Genomic DNA, 13,167 nt, shown 5'->3' with positions numbered 1-13,167 from the left:
CAGTTATAAAATCACTCAAAGAAGGCTGTAGTTTGCCTACCTCTTATGTAGCCAGTGCACTCTGCTAGAATTGAGTTTCTTTGTGGTCAGACGGTGATTGGTTAATCTTTCCCTGTAGTCCTCAGCATTTAAGTAGTTGTTAATGGATAGATGGATGAATAAATGAATCTATGAGTATAATTAAATACAATTTTTCATAGACGAGGATAACAGAATGTACTGGGCCCCCAAACAAGAAGGGCAAAATTCCATCTGCTTGGTAATCATCAAAGATTTCATGCTAATGATGATATTTAAGACAATAAAGATAACAACTGATGTATAAAGCACTTACCCGGCTCTGTGCTAAATGTTTTACATATGCTTATTCAGTCCTTGCAACAGTCCTGTGAAATTGTTACTTTTGTAATCTTCATTTTACAGATGAGGAAAACAGAGGCACAGAGAAGTTTAGTAACTTGCTCAAGGTGATAAGATAGTAAGTAGCAGAATTTAGATTTAAATTCAGACTGATTCCAGAGCTTCTACTTTTTATATCCATGCTATATTGCTTTGAAAATGAGAGCTGGTTGGAGTTCCCCGGTGGTCTAATCGTTAAGGATCCAGCATTGTCACTGCTGTGGCCTGGGTTACTGCTGTGACATGGGTTGGATCCCTGGCCCAGGAACTTCCGCATGCCATGGGCACAGCCGGGGGAAAAAAAAGAAAGCAAATGAGAGTTTGTTGAGTTGATTGTTCTGTGTTGTGGGAACTGCACAAATAAAGGCACAGAGGAAGTCAGTACCAGTAAAAATTAACCTGTATCAGAAGCTTAGTATGTGCCAATTCTGTGCTAAATCTTAAGCTTTATGTCTGATATAGAATTCTCACAACAGTCCTATGAAATAGATCTTACTTTTTTAAAGACAAGAAAATTGAAGTTCAAAGAGATTAAGAAAGTTGCCCAGGGTCCCAAAGTTAGTAAGTGGTGAAGGCAATAATATTTGAATCCAAGCTGACTCATAAGTATGTGATGTTCTTAATTACCTAACTGCATTGCCACACATGATAAAATAATTTATTTTACTATTATCAATAACATTAGGTAGAACTAGAATTCCAACCCCAGAATTCAAAGAACTTCAGAATCTGCTTTTAACTACCAGGCTATATTACTTCATACTTGTGGGCATGTTTGGGGACTAATAAAGTTTCAACATATCCTCTCTTCCTCTTGCATTTTTTTCTCTCTGTAGCATATGTCAATACATAAACATACCATATATTTTACTTATTTATTTGACTTATTCTCTCTCTTTCCCACTAGAGTGTACGCTCTGTGAGAGTGGAGATACTTTTCTTTTTTTCACTGCTCTATCTCCAGCACCAAGAACAGTATCTGGCCCAAAGCAGAGGCTCAGTAAATGTTAGGAATGAATGAATGTTCCCATTGTGCTAAGTACTGGGAGGAACCCAGAAAATACTTAAAATTATTACTATAGTATAGCAGTCACCGTGGAATAGAAATATAGAATAGAAATATGTTACTAGTTCTAGAAGATGAATGTCAGGTCGTTTTGACCCTATTTTCCAAACGTTTGTTGCTTTGTGAAGTATTGTCAGAATTAATAATGAGGCATCATCTCTAAAACACTGAATGTACTCGTCATTCAGTGTCAGTTAGGAGAAATTTTCCCTTTCCTTTTCACCTACCTAAGCTGTAGCATCAGTTCCCTGCTGGAGCTCTAGAACTGTGCTGGAGCCTCCAGGATTAATTCATGAAACTCTTTGTGTGTTTTCAGGTTTGAAGCAGCCAAGCTTGTCATGCAGTGGCTCTGTAACCATGAGGATCAAAACATGCAGAGGATGGCAGTTGCAATCATTTCCATTCTGGCTGCCAAGGTGCCTGACTTCTTGTTGAATAATTTTCCATGGGAAGCTGGTTCCCATGACAGTTAGTATTTTTCCCCAGATGAGTGTGCTGGAAAGGTTTCTAAGCCTCTCTGCCAGTATACTTATTCAAACTGCATTCGATATTGCAGAATTGCAGGTCGATCAGAGGTTTTAGTCTGACCTTTGGAATCTCTTGAACAGTGCATGATATTACACTTACCCTAGGGAATTCTTGGACATTTGCTTTGTCTTCTGCTTGCTTGCAGCTTTCTACAGAACAAACTGCACAGCTTGGTGCTGAGCTCTTCATTGTCAGGGTAAGTCTGTACAGACCCCAAACAGTTTTCACTTTCATTGTTTTCAGGAAGTATTGAGTATCTTCTGACATTTTATGTTTTATTTTATTCTTTTTAAGATTTTATTTTTTTCTGTTATAGTTGATTTACAATGTTCTGTCAGTTTCTGCTGTACAGCAAAGTGACCCAGTCATATATATATGACATAGCTCAGATCCTGTAGCTGTGGTGTAGGCCAGTGGCTGCAGCTGAGATTTGACCCCTAGCCTGGGAACTTCCATATGCTGAAGATGTGGCCCTAAAAAAAAAAAAAAGAAAGGAAAAACTATGTATGGAATGAGGAAGTAACTCATTGATTTGACAAATATGTATAGAATACTCATCAGGTATCCGCCACATTGCTAGGTGTTATGGGTCTACACTGAATTGTATGTATAATTCTTGCCCATAAGAAATTCACAGTAGAAGTTCCCTGATGGCCTAGTGATTAAGGATGTGTCGTTGCTTGTGAGAAAGAATGAGGGACCTCTGTAAGCACTGCTATATCTTCAGGATGTACTTAGGTGAAGAAAGCAAGATGCTTGGAACCTGGAGGTTCCCCAGGCTAGGGATTGAATCAGAGCTGTAGCTGCTGGTCTACAGCACAGTGCCAAATCTGAGCTGTGTCTGCAACGTACACCACAGCTCACGGCAATGCCAGATTCTTAACCCACTGATTGAGGCCAGGGATTGAACCTGCATCCTCATGGATGCTAGTCAGATTTGTTTCTGCTGAGCCACAACGGGAGCTCCTCATTTCTTATGTTGTAAACACCTTTATAGGAAAGGTTTTAAGCCATGAAACTAATCCTCATGTATTTGTTTGTTCATATTATTACCACTAATTATAATAACAGTTCAATAATTAGAAATTAATTCTGGGAGGTCCCGTCATGGCGCAGTGGTTAACGAATCTGACTAGGAACCATGAGGTTGCAGGTTTGGTCCCTGCCCTTGCTCAGTGGGTTAACGATCCGGCGTTGCTGTGAGCTGTGGTGTAGGTTGCAGACGCAGCTCGGATCCCGCGTTGCTGTGGCTCTGGTGTAGGCCGGTGGCTACAGCTCCAATTAGACCCCTAGCCTGGGAACCTCCATATGCTGTGGAAGCAGCCCAAGAAATAACAAATAGACAAAAAAAAAAAAAGAAATTAATTCTGTTTTCTTCCTTTCAGCAACTTCTTCAAATAGTGAAGCAGAAAACCAATCAAAATTCGGTGGACACTACTTTGAAGTTTACTTTGAGTGCACTTTGGAACCTCACAGACGAATCTCCAACCACTTGCAGACACTTTATTGAAAACCAAGGGTTAGAACTCTTTATGAGGGTTCTGGAGGTGAGAATGGGAATTTAGCTGCAGTTTTGACATTCATTTATTGATTTACGCATTTATTTATTGAATTTGGTTCTTTAGTTATAGGTTTCTCTTTCTTTTTCCAGTCATTCCCAACTGAGTCATCCATTCAACAGAAAGTTCTAGGACTTTTGGTAAGATATAATATTTCCTGAAAATTTTAAGCTGTACTTATTTTCCATCTGAGGTAACACACAGAAAGATGCTCCTCTATTTGTAAACACTTAAATGACATTAGAAAACACATATAAGTAATTGAAAAAAGCAGGCGATAAAACTATATATATATACATATTAAGATTTTCACCACACTGAAAGGAAAAATGTAAATTACACACTTTATATTTTTTGGTATAGTACGAGCTTCACTGTGTACATGTTTTACTTTTATAATCAGGGAAAAAAGATCTCGTTGAAAGATATCACTTACCTGCAAGTGTTCTGAGAGTCTGTATTTGGTAATTAATAGTTGCTGTGTAAACAACTGTTTAACAAATCAGATATTCCAGAATATATTAGATATATGTTAAAGTGAGCCCTCTAGGATTTGGGGGGCAGAGATGAAGAATCAAATATTTTATCATCTTTAATTACTGCAATAGGCAAAGTACCTACACAGTAAAAGCCATTTTAGAGCAGACCTCCATTCTTGAGGAATTATTATCACAGGAAGCACAGATTAGTAAGCTTTTTTTTTTAAATGTAGATTAGTGTTTGTTTCCAGATACAAGATGAGAGATGAAAGATGGATTTGGGGAGTTCCCGTTGTGGCGCAGTGGTTAACGAATCCGACTAAGAACCATGAGGTTGCGGGTTCGATCCCTGCCCTTGCTCAGTGGGTTAACGATCCGGCGTTGCCGTGAGCTGTGGTGTAGGTTGCAGACGCGGCTCGGATCCTGCGTTGCTGTGGCTCTGGCGTAGGCCCGTGGCTACAGCTCTGATTGGACCCCTAGCCTGGGAACCTCCATATGCCGCGGGAGCGGCCCAAGAAATAGCAAAAAGACAAAAAAAAAAAAAAGAAAGATGGATTTGGGGGAAAGTTGGAGGCTAACATTTAAGGAAGACGATCTATTCGCTGTAGCTTTAGTTATATAAAGCAGAAAATGGAAAACTACCTAAAAGCCCAATAAAGGGGAAGTATTAAATAAATTTCAGTATTTTATTGTTTTGGGGGTTTTTTTGTCTTTTTTTTTTTTTTCTTGTCTTTTTAGGGTCACACCTGAGGCATATTGGAGGTCCCAGGCTAGGGGTCTAATTGAAGCTATAGCCTCTGGCCCACACCATAGCCATAGCAACACCAGATCCGAGCCCCGTCCATGACCTACACGGCTCATGGCAACGCCAGATCCTTGACTCACTGATTGAGGCAGGGATCGAACCCACAACCTCGTGGTTCCTAGTTGGATTTGTTTCCACTGCACCACGATGGGAACTCCAGTGTTTGATGGTTTCATTCAGGTTCATAGGATTATTAGATACAGAAATTGGCTCAGGTAAGAGGAAAAGGGGAATTTACTTTAAATATTCAGAGAGATCTTATAGGGCTTTAAAAGTGCTTTTTAAAAAAAATTCATAAAGAATACATGCCTATTATAACTAGTGAATAATGCAAACATATATAAAAAGAGTATAGGAGGAATTCCCATTGTGGCTCAATGGGTTAAGAATACGACTAGTGGAGTTCCCATCATGGTGCACCAGAAACAATCAGACTAGGAACCATGAGGTTTCAGGTTCGATTCCTGGCCTCCATCAGTGGGAAGGATCCAGCCTTAGCTGTGGTATAGGTCGCAGACGTGGCTCGGATCCTGTGTTGCTGTGACTGTGTTGTAGGCCAGTAGCTATAGCTCGAATTGGACTCCTAGCCTGAGAACCTCCATTTGCCATGGGTGCGGCCCTAAAAAAAAATAAAAATAAAAATAAAAAGAATGTGACCAGTATCATGAAGATGCAGATGCAGGTTCATTTTGCTGTTGTTGTTTTTTGCTTTTTAGGGCCACACCCTTGGCACTTGTTCCCAGGCTAGGGGTCGAATTGGAGCTACAGCTGCCGGCCACAGCCACAGCCACAGCCACGCCAGATCTGAGCTGAGTCTGCAACCTACACCACACAGCTCATGGCAGTGCTGGATCCCTGCCCCATTTTGCAAGGCCACGGATCATACCTGAATCCTCATGGATACTAGTTGGATTTGTTTCTGCTGAGCCACGACGGGACTCCAGGATGCAGGTTCAATCTCTGGTCTTGCTCATTGGCTTAAGGATCCAGCATTACTGCAAGCTGCAGCTTAGGTTACAGATTTTGGCTCAGATCTGACATTGCTGTGGCTGTGGCGTAAGCCAGCAGCTGCAGCTCCAATTGGATACCTAGCCTGGGAGTTTTCATATGCTGCAGATGCAGCCCTAGAAAAATAAAAAAAAAAAAAAAAAGTATCAGATTTTGTCCCCAGACTTACTTCATTTTCATTTCTATGAAGTAATTAATGTTAATACAACCTGATGTGCTTCCTTCCATATCTTTCTCCATTACTTTGTGATTTAATTTTTTCCAATAATTTTTCATGGTCAGAGAATGTAATTTGTTTTGAGGCTTTTGAATTTATTGAGACTATGTATGGTCCAGGATATAGTCTGTGCGCTCTTGAAAAGAAGGTATATTCTGCTATTGTTAGAGTGTTCTGTAAGTATCAATTGGGTCTAATTGGTTGATATTATTCAAGTTTGCTGTAGACTTAACTGATTTTCTGCTTACTTGTACTGGCAGTTACCATGTTCTATCAATTTCTGCTTCCTGTGTTTTGAAGCTCTGTTTTTAGGTTCATAAACAAAATTGTTATGCCCTCTTTATTAATTGACCCTTTTGTCATTATGAAATGACTCTCTTTATCCCTGGTTATATTCTTTACTTTGAAATCTCCTTTGTCTCCTTAACGTAGCCATTGCAACTTTTTTTTTGACTAATGTTAACAAGGTTTATCTTCTTCCATTCTTTTCCTATTAACCTATATTTGTCTTTATATTTAAAGTGTACTTCTTGGCATTCCATTGTGGCTCAATGGTAATGAACTTGACTAGTATCCATGAGGATGCAGGTTCAATCCCTGGCCTTTCTCAGTGGGTTAAGGATCTGTGATTGCCATGAGCTGTGGTGTAGGTTATAGATGCAGCTCAGATTTGACCCTGGAAATTTCCATGTGCTGCACATGCAACTCTAAAAAGCCACAAAAAAAGAATGTGAGGAGGGAGTTCCCCTCTTGGTGCCGTGGAAATGAATCCGACTAGTGTCCATGAGAATGCAGGTTCAATCCCTGGCCTTGCTCAGTGGGTCGGAGATCCAGCATTGCCATAAGCTGTAATGTAGGTTGAAGACGTGGCTCAGATCCTGCATTGCTGTGGCTGTGGTGTAGGCCAGCAGCTGTAGCTCCGATTCGACCCCTAGCCTGGGAACCTCCATATGCTGTGGCTGTGGCCCATAAAAAAAAAAAAAAAAAAAAAAAAAAGAATGTGAGGAGTTTTCACTGTGATGCAGTGGGTTAAGAATCTGACTGTAGTGGCTTGGGTTGCTGTGGAGGCAGGGGTTCCATCCCTGGCCCACTACAGTGGGTTAAAGGATCTGGTGTTGCCATAGCCACAGTGTAGATTGCAACTGTGTCTGGGATTCAGTCCCTGGCCCGGGAACTTCCATGTGCCACAGGTATATGGTCATTAAAAAAAAAAGAATGTGAAATGCCTTTTCTTGTTTTTTGGTTTTTGGGGGTTCTTTTTCCTTTTCTTTCTTGGCCACCCCGAAGCATATGGAATTCCCAGGCCAAGGATCAGGTCTGAGCCACAGCTACAACAATGCTGGATCCTTAACTCACTGTGCTTGGTTGGGGATTGAACCTGCATCCCAAGGTTCCTAAGATACCGCTGATCCCATTGTGCCACAGTGGGAACTTCTAAAATCCCTTTTCTTGTTTGAATATGTGACATTAGAGAGGCATAGGATATATTGATTAATCACTGATGCTGATGGAAAAATACAAGACTATCCCCATTCATGTAGTGAATAAAGTTAGATTTTTCCCTTCTCTCCTTACTCTTTTCTGAGGTTGGAGAAGAAAACTTGCTAGTCATTACAGAGAATACATCAGGACTTGATGCCTTTCATTTTCATTTGCTATAGAATGATTTAAGCTAGGGAGTGAATAGTCCCTTTTTTCTTTTTCTCTTTTCGGGCTGCCCCGCGGTTTATGGAGTTCCTAGGCCAGGGATCAGATCCAAGCCATTGTTGCGACCTGTGCCACCTTCTGGTTATAAATTACAAGGAAGGACTTTTTCTTTTAGGCCAGAGCCCAGATTACAATAGGCCTCATATTAATGTATCTTTGTCAATCCACTCTTTAATCGAGGTGTAATGCTTTGAAAGTCCTTGTCTTACACACTACATCTTAGTTCCAGTCTCTGGTGCTTACCCTCTGCCCTTGCGTAACTATTAAAACCCAGTTCCTTTTGCCCCTGCAGGCTGGTGACAGCCTATTATGCTCTAATTTGTTTTCCTATTTGCATTTTGTCCCAGCAAATAAAGTTACATATTTAAAGTTTATAGGCTATTTTTCACCCAGCACTTCTAGATATTTTAAAGCAAGAAAATTTTTAGGTTATCTAGTTCACTATCTTACCTGAAAGAAACTCTCTCTCTCTTTTTTTTTTTTTTTTTTTTTGTCTTTTTGCCTTTTTTAGGGCCACTCCCGCAGCATATGGAGGTTCCCAGGCTAGGGGGGTCTAATGTAACTGCCAGCCTACGCCAGAGCCACAGCAACACGGGATCTGAGCCACATCGGCGACCTACACCACAGCTCACGGCAACGTTGGATCCTTGACCCTCTGAGCAAGGCCAGGGATCGAACCTGCAACCTCATGGTTCCTAGTCGGATTCGTTAACCACTGAGCCACAACGGGAACTCCAGGAACTCACTTTTGTCTTTATTGTTGTATTGTTTGGGGAGGAGAGGAGTAAATCACCTATAATTCCACTGTGCTAACATCAACAGTCCTCATCTTTTGTCCATATGTAGATAGAAGTTTAAATCATTGCAATCTCTGTTCTTTTCTTAGAATGCAAAGGGTCTTTAGCTATTTACTGTATGTATTACTTTTTTAATAATAAATATATTAATTTGTGTATCTTCTTTTTTTACAGAATAATATAGCTGAAGTACAAGAATTACATTCTGAATTAATGTGGAAAGATTTTATAGACCACATCAGTAGCCTCCTACATAGTGTTGAAGTGGAAGTCAGCTACTTTGCCGCTGGAATTATTGCCCATTTAATATCTAGAGGTGAACAAGCTTGGACATTGAGTCGAAGCCAGAGGAATTCTCTTCTGGATGATCTGGTAGGGTAATTTGGTGTTTTCTAGAAGCATGCAAACAACATTCATGATGGCTAAACTGTCCAAGCCTCATAGTACAATGCTAACTAAATACTGCAATCCTTTCTTGTGTATCTTGTGTCTTTCAGCATTCAGCTATTTTGAAATGGCCAACTCCAGAGTGTGAGATGGTGGCATACAGGTAATTACCAAGATAATTAATATTAAGCCAGTAACCTAGTCATTTTATCTGCCTAAAGATCATTCCTATTAGAGGTATAATTTTCCCCTCAGGCAACTATCCTCATACTAGCATTAAAATAAGCAAGGTATTTTCCCCTTATTTGCTGCCTGTCATTCACCAGTCCTTCCTTCATTCCGCAGTAAATGAAGACAAGGACTTGTTCTGTGCTCTTGAAATTCAAAGATGAGTAAGATACGGTGCCTCCGTGTAAGAACTTTATAGCCTAGTGAGGAAAGCTAAACATGAATCAGATATAATTTGCTATTATGCTAGTTATGTGCTTAGAATGCTCTGGAACTATAGGTGAAATTACTTAAATCTACACTGAAAATGCTAAAAAGCTTCTAGAGGAAATAGATCTGAGCCGAGTTTTGAGAGAGAAATTGGGACAGAGGGAGTTCCTGTCGTGGTTCAGAAGTAACAAACCCAGCTAGCATCCATGAGGACACGGGTTTGATCCCTGGCCTCACTCAGTGGGTTAAGGATCTGGTGAGGCTGTGGCTATGGTGTAGGCTGGAAGCTACAACTCCAGTTTGACCCCTGGGAACTTCATATGCTGGGGGTGTGGCCATAAAAAGACAAAAAAAAAAAAAAACCGAAAACCAGGGCTAGAAGATTTTAGGAGGAGTATTAATACAGGGAGGTCTGAAACAAGAGAACACATATAAAGAACTAGAAGTAACACCCCAATTTGTTTGGGGAAATCGTTTATAATAATTTATTAAAGTGTACACTGGGTTCTAACTCTCTGTGCAGTTAGGTGATTTGATAGATATGTTACTAATATACATAAAGTTTTCCAGGAGTTCCCGTCGTGGCGCAGTGGTTAACGAATCTGACTAGGAACCATGAGGTTGAGGGTTCGGTCCCTGCCCTTGCTCAGTGGGTTAAGGATCCGGCGTTGCCGTGAGCTGTGGTGTGGGTTGCAGACATGGCTCGGATCCCGAGTTGTTGTGGCTCTGGCATAGACCAGGGGCTACAGCTCCAATTCGACCCCTAGCCTGGGAACCTCCATATGCCACGGGAGCGGCCCCCCAAAATAGCAAAAAGACAAATAAATAAATAAATAAAGTTTTCCAGATTGCTGAATAAATAATATTATTACAATTTATTTTGTTGTCTACTTTATAAATGCAGATACTGCCAGAACTTTTGATTCCAACTTATGTTCTACACATTTTTGGGCAGAAGACTAGTAGAAATAGAAAGGCTTGGGAGTTCCCATTGTGGCTCAATGGTTAACGAATCCGACTAGGAACCGCGAGGTTGCAGGTTCGTTCGATCCCTGGCCTTGCTCAGTGGGTTAGGGATCCGGCGTTGCCATGAGCTGTGGTGTAGTTCCCAGACACAGCTCAGATCCTGCATTGCTGTGGCTGTGGTGTAAGCCAGCAGCTGTAGTTTTGATTCAACCCTAGCTTGGGAACCTCCATATGCTGCAGGTGCGGCCCTAAAAAAAAGCAAAAAAAAAAAAAAAAAAAAAAAGAAAGGCTAAGTCTAGCCCTCCTTTATAGTGTTCTACTGTTACTTATCAACTAACTTCTGCTTATCCAAGTTTCCAAACCAAGGAATGCTATTCTTCACTTTCTTTTTTTTTTTTTTTTTTTTTTGGTCTTTTTGCTATTTCTTGGGCCGCTCCCGCGGCATATGGGGATTCCCATGCTAGGGGTCTAATTGGAGCCATAGCCACCAGCCTACATCAGAGCCACAGCAACGCGTGATCCGAGCCACGTCTGCAGCCTGCACCACAGCTCACGGCAACACCGGATCGTCAACCCACTGAGCAAGGGCAGGGACTGAACCCGCAACCTCATGGTTCCTAGTTGGATTCATTAACCACTGCGCCACGACGGGAACTCCATGGAATGCTATTCTTCAAATGTGTATCTTCAAGACCAAAAGGTGCTTTGGAGAAAAAGTACATTGTTCTGATCACCTTCCATCTTGTGTACCAAGACTTTTGTCTGAATGTAATCCTTTATCAAATGACTAAGACAAAGAGAAGATAGAACAGCTGTAGCTCATTTATATTATTTTAAAAATAGTAGGATGAAATTTCTGGAGTGAAAAGCTCAGGAATCATTGCTTTAGAAAATTACACTAAGTATAGAATGTAACTTTTATTCTTTTCTTTTGAACTTTTAGGTCTTTTAATCCATTTTTCCCATTACTTGGCTGTTTCACAACACCAGGAGTCCAGCTATGGGCGGTTTGGGCCATGCAACATGTCTGCAGCAAAAATCGTATGTACCAAAAAAAGAACTGTTTTTCTTTTTCAGATGAAATTCTCTTTGCACAGGAAGGCCATTCCTAGATTGTGTTTGAAGTGATTTTTAAGGACACAGACTTAATGAGCAACTTCATCTTTATGGTATGGTGTTTCAGTTTCCTAGGGCTGCTGTAACTAAGGACCAAAAATGAATGGCTTAAAACAACAGGGATGTTTTGTCTCTTGGTTCTGGAGGCTAAGAAGTCTAAAAATCAAGGTGCCAGTAGGGACAGTCTTTCCTCGCCTCTTCTAGTTTTTGGTGTTTGCTGCCAGTCCTTGGCATTCCTTGACTTGTAGCTGCTTCACTCTGATCAAAGGGCCAGCTTCTCACTGTGTGTCTTCACATCATCATCTTCTGTGTGAGTCTCTTTCTGTGTCCAAGTCTTCCTTTTTCATAAGAACATGTTGTATTGGATTAGGGCTCCCCTAATGATATCACTGTAACTGAACTAATTACAACTACATTAGTGACAACCCTGTCTCCAAAGAAGGTCACTTTTTTTTTTTTTGCCTTGACATATGGAAGTTCCCGGGCCAGGGTTCAATCCTGCAGCACAGGAGCAACCCGAGCCACAACAGTACAACACTGGGTTTATAATCTGCTGAGCTACAGAGGAACTCCCAAATAAGGTCACATTCCAAAGCGCTGAGGGTTAGGACTTTAACCTGCCTTTTGGGGGAAACAGTTCAACCCATAACATATGGCTATAAACTTATTAAATGAACGTATCAGTAATTTGTCTATCTACTTCTGTATTAGGTAGTCATAATGTTGAAATATCCAGACAGTGGAATATTTGAACGTCATTATAAGTGAAGAAGACATAATAGGACGTTTTATGAGCAGACACTTATACTCTGGGTCATGACAGAGTAACTGGTACCAAACTCGCTCACCAGCCATAAGCAATGGAAAACTGGAAGAAACTTGAAACAGTTCTTTCTAGACATTAAACAAAAGACAGCAAAGATTCCAGTCCTTGAAAGGAAGGAAACCAAGGAGATGAGCTCCTCCGTCCCCCGCCTCTCTTCCTGGAGGCATTTGCTGGCATAGGGCTGGGGAATCAAGTCCAGCACAGCAGTTTCACTGGCTTGAAGAGACAGAAATCAGAGTTCAGCAAGACTGAGCTGCCTGAACTGTTAGGGCAGAATCATGCAGAGATGGCAGTTACATCTAGAAAGAACTGCAGACATCTTCATATGGGTTTCTTGAGTCTTTGACCAAATACTAACCTGTGCATGCCTAGGGTGAGAGTCCTTGAAACCAGAGAAAAAGCAAACACCAAGGAGCTGCTAACTGAACATGTGGAGCTTACACAGGGTTGAAAAATATTGGAGTTCCAAATAGTGGAAAGTACTTAATATCCAGGACATTCAACACAAATGCCGGAAGAGATTCAACTAGCCCTAAAAGAAAGGCTTCTTTAAGGCAACGCTTCTCCTGCCTCTGCTGCTGCCGCCCCCTGCCCCGCAAGCTTAAAAGCAGGTCTTGAAATTATCAAGCTGCTCTGCAAGTAAACTATCTGCCAGAGGAAAACTAAGCACTCTTTTTATTTTATTTTATTTTATTTTATTTTATTTTATTTTTTGCTTTTGAGGGCATATGGAGGGTCCCAGGCTAGGGGTCGAATTGGAGCTGTAGCCACCGGCCCACGCCACAATCACAGCAATGTGGAATCTGAGCCGTGTGTGCAGCATACACCACAGCTCACAGCAATGCCAGATCCTTAACCTGATGAGCGAG

The 13,167-nt window shown here is 41.1% G+C and overlaps 1 protein-coding gene across 1 annotated transcript in view; it reads left to right on the top strand.

The window, feature by feature from the left end:
- The window catches only part of ZYG11B (zyg-11 family member B, cell cycle regulator), a 72,697-nt gene that overhangs the window by 47,914 nt on the left and 11,616 nt on the right, over positions 1–13,167 (top strand). The window contains exons 7-13 of the mRNA XM_021096631.1: positions 1,782–1,881; positions 2,139–2,189; positions 3,379–3,540; positions 3,645–3,692; positions 8,740–8,937; positions 9,063–9,115; positions 11,300–11,397. Of these exons, the coding sequence (XP_020952290.1) occupies positions 1,782–1,881; positions 2,139–2,189; positions 3,379–3,540; positions 3,645–3,692; positions 8,740–8,937; positions 9,063–9,115; positions 11,300–11,397 (710 nt within the window). The remainder of the gene's footprint in view (positions 1–1,781; positions 1,882–2,138; positions 2,190–3,378; positions 3,541–3,644; positions 3,693–8,739; positions 8,938–9,062; positions 9,116–11,299; positions 11,398–13,167) is intronic.

The sequence above is a fragment of the Sus scrofa genome, chromosome 6 (assembly GCF_000003025.6).
Source record: "Sus scrofa isolate TJ Tabasco breed Duroc chromosome 6, Sscrofa11.1, whole genome shotgun sequence".
Taxonomy (NCBI): domain Eukaryota; kingdom Metazoa; phylum Chordata; class Mammalia; order Artiodactyla; family Suidae; genus Sus; species Sus scrofa.
This window is presented reverse-complemented; position numbering and strand designations above follow the sequence as displayed.